This window comes from Labeo rohita, unplaced genomic scaffold, assembly GCF_022985175.1.
Source record: "Labeo rohita strain BAU-BD-2019 unplaced genomic scaffold, IGBB_LRoh.1.0 scaffold_126, whole genome shotgun sequence".
NCBI classification, from domain to species: Eukaryota; Metazoa; Chordata; class Actinopteri; order Cypriniformes; family Cyprinidae; genus Labeo; species Labeo rohita.
The window spans coordinates 55,299-71,042 of NW_026127406.1; the positions used below are offsets into that span (position 1 = coordinate 55,299).

Sequence of the window (15,744 nt, forward strand, 5' to 3'; positions counted from 1 at the left end):
CCTTTGCTTTGAGCTGTGCCTGTGGTGTGTTTAATCTAGGTTTAATTCAGCACACAGCACATATAAACATCACATACATACAATTACAGACTGAAAGATGCATGTAGGGGTGCATTGGGGCCAAAACGTGACCCTGGACTTTTGGCACAAAACAGTCCACCACACCCAGTCTGCAACACAGACCACACCACACAATAGATGACTGGCATAATTTGACTTTCCTAGTGTATATGGCAAATGGTGAGTAATTCTGAAGAATTTTTACTCATCTCTTTTACATAGAGATGCATAGTTTAAGGTAATAAAAAGAAATAGTGCTAATAATATAGAGGGAGAAAAAAGACAAACTTATGACTATGCAAATGTGTTATATATAGATGAACATTTTTGAGAAGTTTTGTACAGATGTGCAGCCCTAAGATCTCATATATATTTTAGGTGGAATATGGCCTGAGGGAAAAAGCTGTTCTTGTGTCTGGCTGTTTGGTGCTCAGTGCTCTGTAGCACCGGTCAAATAGGAAGTGGGCTGGGCATGACAAAGGAAGGAAATATAACCTCTGCTAGGCTTTTTTTTTTTTTGCAATAGAGTTGATGTGATTGTCCCAACTACAGGTCCTGAGAGATGGTGGTGCCAGCTCAGACTAGCTCATGACCAGTTAAGGACCATCTTAAACCAGCTCAAACCAGCTGCCATATTTCAAAACATACCTAACCAGCATATGCTGTTTTTTTTTTTCAACAGGGAAGGTCCAGTGATATCTGTAACGGAATGAGGGAGACGTGAAGCGGGTGGATCCATCTGCATAACTTTATTGTGATGAGACATGGTCAAAAAACAGGCAGGGTCAGACATCTATGGAGTGTATTTTGTGCCAATATTCATAAAACAAATCCAGCATTTTGCAAATAAACACAATCTGCTTTTTGCAAATACAAAACTCCATCTGAAGAAAATGTGTTGTGTGTTACAAAGGTGAGACTCTTTTTACTTGGCTTGATTCAAAATAACGCAAAGTCATTTGCAAATACAAAACTTTATCTGAGAGAAAATGCAGTGGTATGGAGAAATATATGTATTGTGTGTTACAAACATGATTGATTAAGTCATATATCAGTAGAGACATGGCTAAACATTTAACTAGGCAGTCTTTGCCTATAAAATGGATCCATTGTCAATATCCTCTGTTGGATTGTGGGATATAGAATATATACATATGTTGATACAATTGTTCAACATTCAAAACAACGCAGGGCTATAATAACAATATATCATGTCACATATTGTAATACTAAAATGCAAATGTATTATGGAGAGTGACAATATTGTGTACCAATAATAAAAGCTTAGACAATTTAATTTAGTATCAGATATGGTAATATTACCCAAGAGAAAATTAATTATTAATAAAAAATCAACAAATCACATTATTTAGTACAATATCTAAAACGTTTTAAACGTTGTAACACTATGCAATCATTTGTGTCTAAAATAATGATGTATTTTTTTAACTAAGCAAAATGATGAATATTTCTTTTCTGGAGTCACTTTTGTCCTGTGAGTTGGGGAAAAGTATCAAGTTCACGCTGATATAATACTAAATTGAAAACTGGGGTTGAAGACCAAGCAAGCGCGTTTTGTCACGCTTTCTTGATGACCATGAAAAGAACTAAAAATACAGATATGAGCATGGCATTGTTAGAAACTACAAAGGGTCTACTTTTATTTGTATATAGTCATAATAACAACAAAACAATGTGCTTTTGTAAAATAAAGAAAACAAACAAGGTGCTTGAAATGTCTACTTTTAAATAAACCAATTCATGATGTATTGTTATTATACCCCAGTGTTGTTTTGAATGTTGAACAATTGTATCAACATATGTATATATTCTACATCCCGCAATCCAATGGAAGATAAGAAGTACGGGAAATGGATGAGTTTTCACAGGGAAAGACTGCCTAATTAAATGTTTAGCCATGTCTCTACTGATTTATGACCTAATCAATCATGTTAACAACTTTACAGCACTTATTGCAAATTTCACTGACATTGTAGTATAGGGTGGCTTTGTGAAAACATCTAAATGGTTAATTATAGACAAAGTAAGACAGAAACTCATCTTTTCCCCACTCATGTTGGTCTGCTGTATTCCCTGAAAAGGTAAACGGGTGTTTCAGGTCTCAGGAGACTAGTGTAAATGGACCATCAGTGCCATCTGCTGTTTTTGGAAAAGGAAGTTGCACAGTTGCATTTGTGAGAACATTTGCCTGCACACATTTGTGAGAAAATCAAGCCAAGTTTCCTCATAAAAAGGCAAACAAGTCTCACAGTTGTAACACACAATACATATTTTTCTCCATACCACTGCATTTTTTCTCAGAAAGAGTTTTGTAGACAGAGATAGAGTTTTGTATTTGCAAATCACTTCAGGGTAATCTGATAAGACATGCAAGAAATCCAAAGGGCAGGCAGTGAAACAGACAAAACGAGATAACCAGGCGAGAATACCAAACCTCAGAGAACTAGACAAAACACAGATAACTAGGTAAAGGCTCTGTACAAATGTAAATACAAAACATAGAGTCTCTGATTGGATGCAGGTGATCAGCACAATGGATGATGGGGAACATAGTCCGGGGTATGGTGCAACAGTCTGTGTAATGTGAATGTTAATGGAATTAGCAGGTGACATCTGGTGGTGAGTGGACTGAAGGTCACCAGCCAGATTTGTGACAATATCCTTCAGGTAGGCCAAAACCAGTCATTATTCACAACAGCTTTCATAAATGTTATCATCAGATTTGTCTACCACACTTTAATTTTCTATATCATTCACATTGAAACAATACTCTTCAGAGTCACCAGGATTATTAAAATCATGTTTAGAATGATTAGAGTCCACATTAATATAAATCATCATGATCCATGTATTCACGAAGTTCTACATTTTCATAACCAGCCTTATCATCTTCTTTATTTTTGTTATCATGGGATGCACCTGCATATGTGTTAGCTGCACCTATAGACATTGCATAAAGAGAGACATAATTGCATGAAAATTATGCTGGAAGAAATTACTTAGGATAAAAATTTTAAAAATAAAATAGAAGACATCAACTTACTTATTTTATAAAATGCAACACTGTTACCCTTAGTAAAAGAGCACTTCGAAAGACATTCCTTGTTTCTTTGCTTTTGTCTTCTCTTCAGCAGGAGGATGATTATGAGGACAGACAACAAGAGCAGCACAGCTGACACTGCAGAACCGATTACAGGAAGCAGGGAGCCTGAGAGAGAAACACGTGTTTAAGTTAAAACTTTCATTACCAGCAGTCCAGCTTGTTTTTAGACTCTTACACATCAGTACCTGTGATAGTGATGAGCAGCAGTTCAGAGGCAGATGAACGGAAGGAGCGTGAGGAGACACTGACTTCATAAACACAACTGTAGTTTCCCTCATGTGAATAATCTGCCTCAGGAAAGGAGAAGGAGGAGGAGTGATTGACAGCTGACTCACTCCTGGTGATGTTTGACCCTCTGAACAGGTGAAAAGAGCCTCCAGGATACTGAGATTCAGTGGAACAGATGATAGTGAAACTGTGGCCCCTGGTGATCACTGGCCCCTGAGACCCCACGACAAACTGTCCATCAGGAGCACTGTGGGAAATGCTGGGCTGCTGCAAGTTCACTAAAGATAAGAATTTACAAGAATACATTTATATGTTTACTTTTCTTTAAATAAATAAAGATGATGTTAAGAGATGCATCTTTATGGAATTAAAATTTTAATCCACAGCCATTTTACAATGTCACAATTGCAAAAACGACATCATTACATGAGTTCACTTATACGTTACTAATGCATGTAATCTATGATGTAGGCAAAGTAAGACTAAACTGAACACACTCACCCACAGTGAAGTTGACAGTGTTGCTCAAAGGTGACTTGATGTTGTTTTGGTAGGAGTATTGACAGCTGTAACTGCCTTGATGTGAAATGTCTATATTATGGTTGAAAGTCACACTAGATACATGTTTCTGGGAGGATACAGATAAACCATTTTGGAAGAGCTGGAATTCAGCATTAGCATTACATCTTGGTTTAGGTGTTGTGCATCTGAACTGGATATTTTCTCCACGAGAAACAACTGCATGTGTGGAGGTCAGGGAAAGGGTCGGCATCTGCAGCTCACCTGCAAGAGAAATATGTGTTTATTTTAAATACTTTGTTAAGACATAATGTAATATAAGCATGACATTCATTAAGCTAAATGTAATTTCTGTTGGTAATTTCTCCCCAAAATAATGTGTGAATATGCTAAAGATTTGACTTACCTGAACAAACAACACCAGCATCTTTACCATGATTACAGTCATGTTTTCCTAATCCACGGTGTGAACATTGTGTGAGGGTTCCTTCACTTCCTGAGCATTCAACATCATCCAGCCAGATCGATCCACTGCCTTGACCAAAAGCGGCACTTTGAGGTGCACTGATGGCTGATCCACACTGTAACTGTCTGCACACCACAGCAGCATCATTCATGTCCCAGTTATCATCACACACGGTTCCCCACTGGCCATTATAACGGATCTCCACTCTTCCACAGCATAAATCAGAACCACTGACCAATCTCAGATCTAACAGATTACATTAATGAAAGCACAATGTGATTAAAATCTTGTTATTCTGACATGCTGCAAGTATTTGTACTGTCTAATGTGTGTGTAATTGTAATGTGTTTGACATTGTTAGGAGCCAAGGACAAAAGTGCATAGCCGTTATTGTTTCTACTATTATTATATTATAACTAGATGAGTAAAGTTTGAGAACAAACTTTAAGTTGGCTTGAGAAAGCCTAGCCTGAAAGTTTGAAGCATTTGTAAAAGAAAGCAGCTATGAAACTTGTTGTTAACATGTTTTAGCATGATTAGCTTGTTGCTTATATTTTTATAGGCTGATTACAATGTTGTTAGCATGTTGTTAGCATAGCATGATTTAACACATTGCTTACAAGATTTAACATGTTTCCTAACATGTTTTAGCATGATTAGCTTTAGCTTGCTTTTAGGCTATAGCATGATTACAATGTTGTTAGCATGATATAGCACAAAGATATAGCACACAGAGTCAGACCAGTCTGAAGGTCTGGGCCGAGTTTGGTGGTTCTAGCTTGAAAGCTCTAGGAGGAGATAGATACTGAAATTTGGCTCAGAAGAAGAATAATAATAATCTTAAATAGTAGATCAGTAAAGTAGATCAGCTTTCTCAAGCCAACTTAATAATTAGCAACAAATTTACATACATTTACATATATATATATATATATACACACACTGGCATTTATGGTTTGTGGTTGATAAGTACCTGTGATAGTGATGAGCAGCAGTTCAGAGGCAGATGAACGGAAGGAGCGTGAGGAGACACTGACTTCATAAACACAACTGTAGTTTCCCTCATGTGAATAATCTGCCTCAGGAAAGGAGAAGGAGGAGGAGTGATTGACAGCTGACTCACTCCTGGTGATGCTTGACCCTCTGAACAGGTGAAAAGAGCCTCCAGGATACTGAGATTCAGTGGAACAGATGATAGTGAAACTGTGGCCCCTGGTGATCACTGGCCCCTGAGACCCCACGACAAACTGTCCATCAGGAGCACTGTGGGAAATGTTGGGCTGCTGCAAGTTCACTAGAAAACAAGAAGCTAACTTTAAATCAACCTACAATAACTTCAAGAAGTGCATCTTGTCGGGATCAAAATTAAATACAATGCCATTTTACAAATGGGCTCAAATGTAAAAAAGGCATCATTGCAGAACGTGTTTACTTATACGTTACTAATGCATGTAATATATGATGTAGACCAGGGGTTCTCAACTCTGGCCAGAGTTTAGCTCCAACTTTGATCAAACTCACCTGCCTGTACCTTTCTAGTGTTATTAAAGACCTTGATTATCGTGTTCAGGTGTGTTTGATTAGGGTTGGAGCTGAACTCTGCAGGTAAATGGATCCCACAGGCCAAAGTTGAGAAGCCCTGATGTGGGCAATGAGACAAGACTGAACACACTCACCCACAGTGATATTAACAGTGTTGCTATAAGGTGACTTGATGTTGTTTTGGTAGGAGTATTGACAGCTGTAGCTGCCTTGATGTGAAACGTCTACATTATGGTTGAAAGTCACACTAGATACATGTGTCTGGGAGGATACAGATAAACCATTTCTGAAGAGCTGGAATTCAGCATTAGCATTGCATCTTGGTTTAGGTGTTGTGCATCTGAACTGGATATTTTCTCCATGAGAAACAACTGCATGTGTGGAGGTCAGGGAAAGGGTCGGCATCTGCAGCTCACCTGCAAAAGAAATATGTGTTTATTTTAAATACTTTGTTAAGACATAATGTAATATAAGCACAACATTCATTAAGCTAAATGTAATTTCTGTTGGTAATTTCTCCCCAAAATAATGTGTGAATATGCTAAAGATTTGACTTACCTGAACAAACAACACCAGCATCTTTATCATGATTACAGTTATGTCTTCCTAATCCACGGTGTGAACATTGTGTGAGGGTTCCTTCACTTCCTGAGCATTCAACATCATCCAGCCAGATCGATCCACTGCCTTGACCAAAAGCGGCACTTTGAGGTGCACTGATGGCTGATCCACACTGTAACTGTCTGCACACCACAGCAGCATCATTCATGTCCCAGTTATCATCACACACGGTTCCCCACTGGCCATTATAACGGATCTCCACTCTTCCACAGCATAAATCAGAACCACTGACCAATCTCAGATCTAACAGATTACATTAATGAAAGCACAATGTGATTAAAATCTTGTTATTCTGACATGCTGCAAGTATTTGTACTGTCTAATGTGTGTGTAATTGTAATGTGTTTGACATTGTTAGGAGCCAAGGACAAAAGTGCATAGCCGTTATTGTTTTTATAAGTTTTCTTCTACTATTATTATATTATAACTAGATGAGTAAAGTTTGAGAACAAACTTTAAGTTGGCTTGAGAAAGCCTAGCCTGAAAGTTTGAAGCATTTGTAAAAGTATGAAAGCAGCTAGCATGATTTAACACATTGCTTACAAGATTTAACATGTTGTTAACATGTTTTAGCATGATTAGCTTCTTGCTTATATTTTTATAGGCTGATTACAATGTTGTTAGCATGATATAGCACAAAGATATAGCACACCGAGTCAGACCAGTCTGAAGGTCTGGGCCAAGTTTGGTGGTTCTAGCTTGAAAGCTCTAGGAGGAGATAGATACTGAAATTTGGCTCAGAAGAAGAATAATAATAATCTTAAATAGTAGATCAGTAAAGTAGATCAGCTTTCTCAAGCCAACTTAATAATTAGCAACAAATATACATACATTTACATATATATACACACACTGGCATTTATGGTTTGTGGTTGATAAGTACCTGTGATAGTGATGAGCAGCAGTTCAGAGGCAGATGAACGGAAGGAGCGTGAGGAGACACTGACTTCATAAACACAACTATATGTTCCCTCATGTGAATAATCTGCCTCAGGAAAGGAGAAGGAGGAGGAGTGATTGACAGCTGACTCACTCCTGGTGATGCTTGACCCTCTGAACAGGTGAAAAGAGCCTCCAGGATACTGAGATTCAGTGGAACAGATGATAGTGAAACTGTGGCCCCTGGTGATCACTGGCCCATGAGACCCCACGACAAACTGTCCATCAGGAGCACTGTGGGAAATGTTGGGCTGCTGCAAGTTCACTAGAAAACAAGAAGCTAACTTTAAATCAACTACAATGAATTCAAGAAGTGCATCTTGTCGGGATCAAAATTAAATACAATGCCATTTTACAAATGGGCTCAAATGTAAAAAAGGCATCATTGCAGAACGTGTTTACTTATACGTTACTAATGCATGTAATATATGATGTAGACCAGGGGTTCTCAACTCTGGCCAGAGTTTAGCTCCAACTTTGATCAAACTCACCTGCCTGTACCTTTCTAGTGTTATTAAAGACCTTGATTATCGTGTTCAGGTGTGTTTGATTAGGGTTGGAGCTGAACTCTGCAGGTAAATAGATCCCACAGGCCAGAGTTGAGAAGCCCTGATGTAGGCAATGAGACAAGACTGAACACACTCACCCACAGTGATATTAACAGTGTTGCTATAAGGTGACTTGATGTTGTTTTGGTAGGAGTATTGACAGCTGTAGCTGCCTTGATGTGAAACGTCTACATTATGGTTGAAAGTCACACTAGATACATGTGTCTGGGAGGATACAGATAAACCATTTCCGAAGAGCTGGAATTCAGCATTAGCATTGCATCTTGGTTTAGGTGTTGTGCATCTGAACTGGATATTTTCTCCATGAGAAACAACTGCATGTGTGGAGGTCAGGGAAAGGGTCGGCATCCGCAGCTCACCTGAAAAAAAAAAAAAAAAAAAAAAAAAAAAAAAAAAAACTTATTTTAAATAGTTTTGTTAAGACATATGTAGCATCTGGACCAATGAGACATACAGTTATTTGTTACATTTAACAAATAATCTTTAAACCCAACAGCCAGCTACATGCTTGAGTTCTGGAGACAACCCTCCAAAGCAACTAACACCCCAAAAGGGCTCAGTTGCCAGGGCGACCATCTGATAACATGGGATTTATTGCTCGAAAGAATTCAAGCAGAGTATACTACATTTACCCATAGGAAAGACACAATGCCTATAGAAACTGACTTTTTCCTATTCATTCACAGACAAACCTTGTTTTGATCTTCCTATCGCACATAGCCCCAGGTCATTGTGTATAGTATTACTGCCTTGTAATTTTTGTGGTTTTCAATGTGCACTGTGATATGCATTTGTTATGATAGACAACTAGTAGTATAACTCACCTATGCCATGTTTGGTCTCTTTGAATTCGTATTTCAATTATCTAAATTGTGGTGTATATTATATGTTGATACCTATGAAACATAGTAGTGTTTTAAAAATCCTTAGTAGTTTTTGCATCAACACCCAATCGAATTACCAATGCAAAATACCATGCTCACAGACAAAGAGTCATAAACTTTCCCTCCAAAAGTGAAAGTCACCATTGGCTCTCGAACCTCCTGGAGGTCTTCCAGAAACCTTAAACGCATCCCACAAGCTCTCTTCTATCTCTTCTGAAAAATCTTCTGATTGCTGCCCATGTGGAAGGACTCACGGGGAGCCTGAGCCAGCACAGGGCGTGCCCGACAGGCCCCAACATATAGAGCTGTGGCTCTTGACCACAAAGTTTGTGCATTTTCTTCACTTGTCTCACATGAGTGACTTGCCTCAGTCAGTCAGTGATTCTTTTAGCACCTAAGAAGATGAGCTAGAACTCTTCTGGACTTCCCTAAGCTTGAGCCAGGCATTGCGGCCTTGTCTTTCCATTCCCCAAAGACTACAGGACATCAGCTGGGTCTCTCTCTCTCTCTCTGCTCTTGGTTCTTCTTCACTTTTTGGGAAGAAACTCCCAGTCACCATTGAGTCAGAACATCTTTGGAGTTCATCACTCTTCAGAAAAACGTGGTCGCGATTCCAAAACCACCACTGCTCCAAACCATCAAGACTTTCACCCGAGACTGCATTCAGACACTTGTTCAACGACCAAGGCAATGCAAGTATTGTACATTTAACTAAACAAAACAGAGGTTTAGTATAAGCTGTAGATGTGCTTACACTGACTCTTTTCATAGCTTCATTCTCTTGTCTCTCTCTAATGGCTTTTCACTGACCCTTCCCCACACATGAGTGATTTCAGGTTTGTTTGTTTAGATTAGTTATATGTTAGTCCTTCGTTAATAAAAGTCTTGTGCACAAATTACATGAGTTTTGATTCTGATTCTACCTTGCAAAATTAATGTCCCTTTACGATTCCGATTCAAGCTACATCCTCTAATGCAATAGTACTTTAAGAAAGTTATTTTCTTTGGCCAAGAAAACATCATTTCTTAGAGTTGATATGAAATTATACTGAAACGTTCCCTGGACGAACAGATGGTTGATGGAAATTCAACTGTGCTAAGTTATAATGGCAATAAAATAATAATAATAATAATAATAATAATAATAATAATAATAATAATAATAATAATTCCATACATTTATATAGCGCTTTTCTGGGCACTCAAAGTGCTTTACATAGAAGGGGGAATCTCCTCAACCATCACCAATGCGCAGCATCCACCTGGATGATGCGACGGCAGCCATATTGGCAAAGAACACCCACGCCAACACTTATTGGTGGAGAGGAGACAGAGTGATTAAGCCAATCAGTATCAGAATATGGGGATGATTAGGAGACCATGATGTTCAGAGGCCAATGGGCAAATTTGGCCAGGATGCCAGGGTTACACCCCTACTCTTTTCGAAGGACATCCTGGGATTTTTAATGACCACAGACAGTCAGGACCTCAGTTTAATTTCATCCGAATGACGGTGCTCTTTTGACAGTATAGTGTCCCCATCACTAGACTGGGGCATTACGGCCCACACAGACCACAGGTGAGCACCCCCTGCTGGCCTCACTAACACCTCTTCCAGCAGCAACCTAGTTTTCCCAGGAGGTCTCCCATCCAGGTATTGACCAGGCTCAAACCTGCTTAGCTTCAGTGGGCAACCAGTCTTGGGCTACAGGGTGATATGGCTGCTGACTTAAATAATTGTAATTAATCATAATTAATTGTAATTATTTATATACATTTTCCCTTTGAGCTAAATCGCTACACATAATGTGTAAAAGCATGAACTGTTTGAAGCTTAATGTAATTTCCATTGTTCATTTCATTCAAAATTTTGTGGCAAGATGCAAAAGATTTAACTTACCTGAACAAACAACACCAGCATCTTCACCATGATTACAGTTATGTCTTCCTAATCCACGGTGTGAACATTGTGTGAGGGTTCCTTCACTTCCTGAGCATCCAACATCATCCAGCCAGATCGATCCACTGCCTTGACCAAAAGCGGCACTTTGAGGTGCACTGATGGCTGATCCACACTGTAACTGTCTGCACACCACAGCAGTATCATTCATGTCCCAGTTATCATCACACACGGTTCCCCACTGGCCATTATAACGGATCTCCACTCTTCCACAGCATGAATCAGAACCACTGACCAATCTCAGACCTAACAGATTACATTAATGAAAGCACAATGTGATTAAAATCTTGTTATTCTGACATGCTGCAAGTATTTGTACTGTCTAATGTGTGTGTAATTGTAATGTGTTTGAGATTGTTAGGAGCCAAGGACAAAAGTGCATAGCCGTTATTGTTTTTATAAGATTTCTTCTACTATTATTATATTATAACTAGATGAGTAAAGTTTGAGAACAAACTTTAAGTTGGCTTGAGAAAGCCTAGCCTGAAAGTTTGAAGCATTTGTAAAAGTATGAAAGCAGCTAGCATGATTTAACACATTGCTTACAAGATTTAACATGTTGTTAACATGTTTTAGCATGATTAGCTTCTTGCTTGGCTGATTACAATGTTGTTAGCATGATATAGCACAAAGATATAGCACACAGAGTCAGACCAGTCTGAAGGTCTGGGCCGAGTTTGGTGGTTCTAGCTTGAAAGCTCTAGGAGGAGATAGATACTGAAATTTGGCTCAGAAGAAGAATAATAATAATCTTAAATAGTAGATCAGTAAAGTAGATCAGCTTTCTCAAGCCAACTTAATAATTAGCAACAAATATACATACATTTACATATAAACTCAGCAAAAAAAGAAACGTCCCTTTTTCAGGACTGTGTATTTCAACAATAATGTTGTAAAAATCCAAATAACTTTACAGATCTTCATTGTAAAGGGTTTAAACAATGTTTTCCATGCATGTTCAATTAACCATAATCAATTAATTAACATGCACCTGTGGAATGGTCGTTAAGACCTTAACAGCTTACAGAAAGTAGGCATTTAATGTCACAGTTCTAAAAACGCAGGACACTAAAGAGACTTGTCTACCGACTGTGAAAAACACCCAAAGAAAGATGCCCAGGGTCCCTGCTCATCTGCGTGAATGTGCATTAGGCATGCTGCAGGGAGGCATGAGGACTGCTGATGTGGCTAGGGCAATAAATTGCCATGTCCGCACTGTGAGACGCCTAAGACAGCGCTATAGGGAGACAGGAAGGAGCTGATCATCCTCGCAGTGGAAGACCACGTGTAACAACACCTGCACAGGATCGGTACATCCGAATATCACACCTGGGTGACAGGTACAGGATGGCCACAACAACTGCCCGAGTCACACCAGGAACACACAATCCCTCCATCAGTGCTCAGACTGTCCGCAATAGGCTGAGAGAGGCTGGACTGAGGGCTTGTAGGCCTGTTGTAAGGCAGGTCCTTACCAGACATCACCAGCAACAACGCCGCCTATGGGCACAAACCCACCTTCGCTGGACCAGACAGGAATGGCAAAAAGTGCTCTTCACTGATGAGTCACGGTTTTGTCTCACCAGGGGTGATGGTCGGATTCGTGTTTATCGTCGAAGGAATGAGCGTTACACCGAGGCCTGTACCCTGGAGCGGGATCGATTTAGAGGTGGGGGGTCCGTCATGGTCTGGGGCGGTATATCACATCACCATCGGACTGAGCTTGTTGTCATTGCAGGCAATCTCAATGCCTTGCGGTACAGGGAAGACATCCTCCTCCCTCATGTGGTACCCTTTATGCATGCTCATCCGGACATGATCCTCCAGCAGGACAATGCCACCAGCCATACTGCTCGTTCTGTGCGTGAGTTTCTGCATGACAGCAATGTCAGTGTTCTGCCATGGCCAGCGAAGAGCCCGGATCTCAATCCCATTGAGCACGTCTGGGACCTGTTGGATCGCAGGGTGAGGGCTAGGGCCATTCCCCCCAGAAATGTCCAGGAACTTGCAGGTGCCTTGGTGGAAGAGTGGGGTAACATCTCACAGCAAGAACTGACAAATCTGGTCCAGTCAATGAGGAGGAGATGCACTGCAGTACTTCAAGCAGCTGGTGGCCACACCAGATACTGACTGGTACTTTTGATTTTGAGCCTCCCTTCATTCAGGGACACATTGTGAAACATTTTTAGTTTATGTCTTATGGTGTTGACTCTTTTAGTGTTCATACAAATATTTACACATTAAGTTTACTGAAAGTAAAAACAGTTGAAAGTCAGAGGACGTTTCTTTTTTTGCTGAGTTTATATACACAGACTGGCATTTATGGTTTGTGGTTGATAAGTACCTGTGATAGTGATGAGCAGCAGTTCAGAGGCAGATGAACGGAAGGAGCGTGAGGAGACACTGACTTCATAAACACAACTATATGTTCCCTCATGTGAATAATCTGCCTCAGGAAAGGAGAAGGAGGAGGAGTGATTGACAGCTGACTCACTCCTGGTGATGCTTGACCCTCTGAACAGGTGAAAAGAGCCTCCAGGATACTGAGATTCAGTGGAACAGATGATAGTGAAACTGTGGCCCCTGGTGATCACTGGCCCCTGAGACCCCACGACAAACTGTCCATCAGGAGCACTGTGGGAAATGTTGGGCTGCTGCAAGTTCACTAGAAAACAAGAAGCTAACTTTAAATCAACTACAATGAATTCAAGAAGTGCATCTTGTCAGAATCAAAATTAAATACAATGCCATTTTACAAATGGGCTCAAATGTAAAAAAGGCATCACTGCAGAACGTGTTTACTTATACATTACTAATGCATGTAATATATGATGTAGACCAAGGGTTTTCAACTCTGGCCAGAGTTTAGCTCCAACTTTGATCAAACTCACCTGCCTGTATCTTTCTAGTGTTATTAAAGACCTTGATTATCGTGTTCAGGTGTGTTTGATTAGGGTTGGAGCTGAACTCTGCAGGTAAATAGATTCCACAGGCCAGAGTTGAGAAGCCCTGATGTAGGCAATGAGACAAGACTGAACACACTCACCCACAGTGATATTAACAGTGTTGCTATAAGGTGACTTGATGTTGTTTTGGTAGGAGTATTGACAGCTGTAGCTGCCTTGATGTGAAACGTCTACATTATGGTTGAAAGTCACACTAGATACATGTGTCTGGGAGGATACAGATAAACCATTTCCAAAGAGCTGGAATTCAGCATTAGCATTGCATCTTGGTTTAGGTGTTGTGCATCTGAACTGGATATTTTCTCCATGAGAAACAACTGCATGTGTGGAGGTCAGGGAAAGGGTCGGCATCCGCAGCTCACCTGAAAAAAAGAAAAAAAGAAAAAAGAAATATTTTAAATAGTTTTCTTAAGACATATGTAGCATCTGGACCAATGAGACTTTTAAGTCATTCTGATACAACGAGACTGAGATAGGCTTAGAGTTAAAAAGATTCCTTATCCTATCTTGTGTCATCTTGTGTTCATCCTTGGTATTACGGTCTTCATCTGCCAGTTTACAAGTGTGATATTTCAAATGTTTTTGTGGTCTCTGAAAACATGATAAACATATTTCCTAAGAATGACTTGTTTTTCAAATGTAAAAAGTTGTGAAGAGTTAGGATAATGCACTTTAAATGGACTCTGTCTCTCTCTCTCACACACACACAGCCACTCAACTACCCCCAGTCACACATACACACACACACACATACAGACAGTTAATCCCATCCCCCGACACAGAGTTAGAGTGAGAGAGTTAGAGTGAGATCAGATGTTTAATAGTTTTTTAATTCTCTATTTTTTGTAGACTATTTTATATCGATGGAATTTGTTTATAGCCTGATTTTCTCACATCTATCTGATCGGCATCATACAACAAACAAACCGCTGAAGTTTCATCAAAATCAGACGATGTATGCAATAGTTATTAGCCATTTACCGTTTCTCATTTCTCGCCATAAGTTCAACGCCTCGCCATGGCCAAACTGTTCGAGATATCAAAAATCCCCTCACAATTTTTCATCCCCAATGTCTTGAGATCAGGTTGACCAAGTTTGGTGGCAATTGGGTAAAAAACCTAGGACTAGTATATCAAATTCCAGAGCATGCGTTTTTGACAAAACCCAGAACAACCAACTTCCTGTTGGGATTAGCTAATGACAGAGTGTGAAAGTTGTTCAACTTGATGAGTTCTATATGTGTACCGAGTTTCATATGTGTATGTGCAAGTATGTGTGCTATATGACCCTCCAAATTCCAGGGGGCATTGTAGAGTCCCCTTGCCACGCCCATATACCAGTCTCTGCCCGGCTCTAATGGCCGCAGATTCTAAGGTCTGTGCCAATTTTCAAGAGTTTTTGAGCATGTTAAGGCCCTAAAACCCCCAAAACCTTGAAGAAAAATAATAATAAGAATATAGCTGCAAGCAGCGATGACGGGCCCTCGCCGCCAGTGCATCCGCAACCCTGTTGCCATCAGATATCCCAAATCTGCTCTTAATTTAACATCTTCAGTATGTTGGCATCATGTTGACAAAGTTTGGTGTAAATTCTTTGTGTTTTTGTAGGAGTAGTATTCATTCATTCACAGCTAAATTTTTCCAAAAATCCACATTCAAATCAAAATAGCAGACTTCCTGTTGGTCGCAGCTAATGGATGTAAAATAGAAAGTTGTCCGGCCTGATGAGAACAATATACATACCGAGTTTGGTGTCTGTAGCTCAAACTAACCCCCCAACTTTTGACAAAAGGTGGCGCTATAGAGCGCCTCCTCCACGCCCATTTATGAGCTTTTGCCAGTGTCTAACTATCATTAATACTGATG

General features: G+C 39.8%; 1 protein-coding gene across 2 annotated transcripts; it reads right to left on the reverse strand.

Annotated features, from left to right (window-relative positions):
* Nucleotides 1–1,237: 1,237 nt before the first annotated feature.
* LOC127157925 (deleted in malignant brain tumors 1 protein) lies at nt 1,238–14,229 on the reverse strand. Of its 2 annotated transcripts, XM_051101099.1 has the most exons (13): nt 13,959–14,229; nt 13,257–13,577; nt 10,853–11,158; nt 8,146–8,427; nt 7,444–7,764; nt 6,498–6,803; nt 6,074–6,355; nt 5,371–5,691; nt 4,338–4,643; nt 3,914–4,195; nt 3,370–3,690; nt 3,152–3,289; nt 1,238–3,021 (listed from the first exon to the last, which is right to left on the reverse strand). In XM_051101099.1, exons 1-13 carry the CDS (start codon nt 14,227–14,229, stop codon nt 2,906–2,908), a joined length of 3,573 nt encoding a protein of 1,190 aa, XP_050957056.1. In that variant the 3' UTR covers nt 1,238–2,905. The 2 variants fall into 2 exon arrangements, with proteins under 2 accessions (XP_050957056.1, XP_050957057.1); XM_051101100.1 differs by lacking the exon at nt 6,498–6,803.
* Between the last annotated feature and the right edge of the window lie 1,515 nt (nt 14,230–15,744).

What these genes read in the sequence shown, in the direction of transcription:
- LOC127157925 (XM_051101099.1), bottom strand. Translation starts at nt 14,229, where the DNA reads ATGCCGACCCTTTCCCTGACCTCCACACATGCAGTTGTTTCTCATGGA. An exon ending in GCTGCTCATCACTATCACAG is followed by an intron (nt 11,159 to 13,256) that starts GTACTTATCAAC and finishes GTAATCTGTTAG; the next exon opens with GTCTGAGATTGGTCAGTGGT. An exon ending in CACTGTCAACTTCACTGTGG is followed by an intron (nt 3,691 to 3,913) that starts GTGAGTGTGTTC and finishes TCTTATCTTTAG; the next exon opens with TGAACTTGCAGCAGCCCAGC.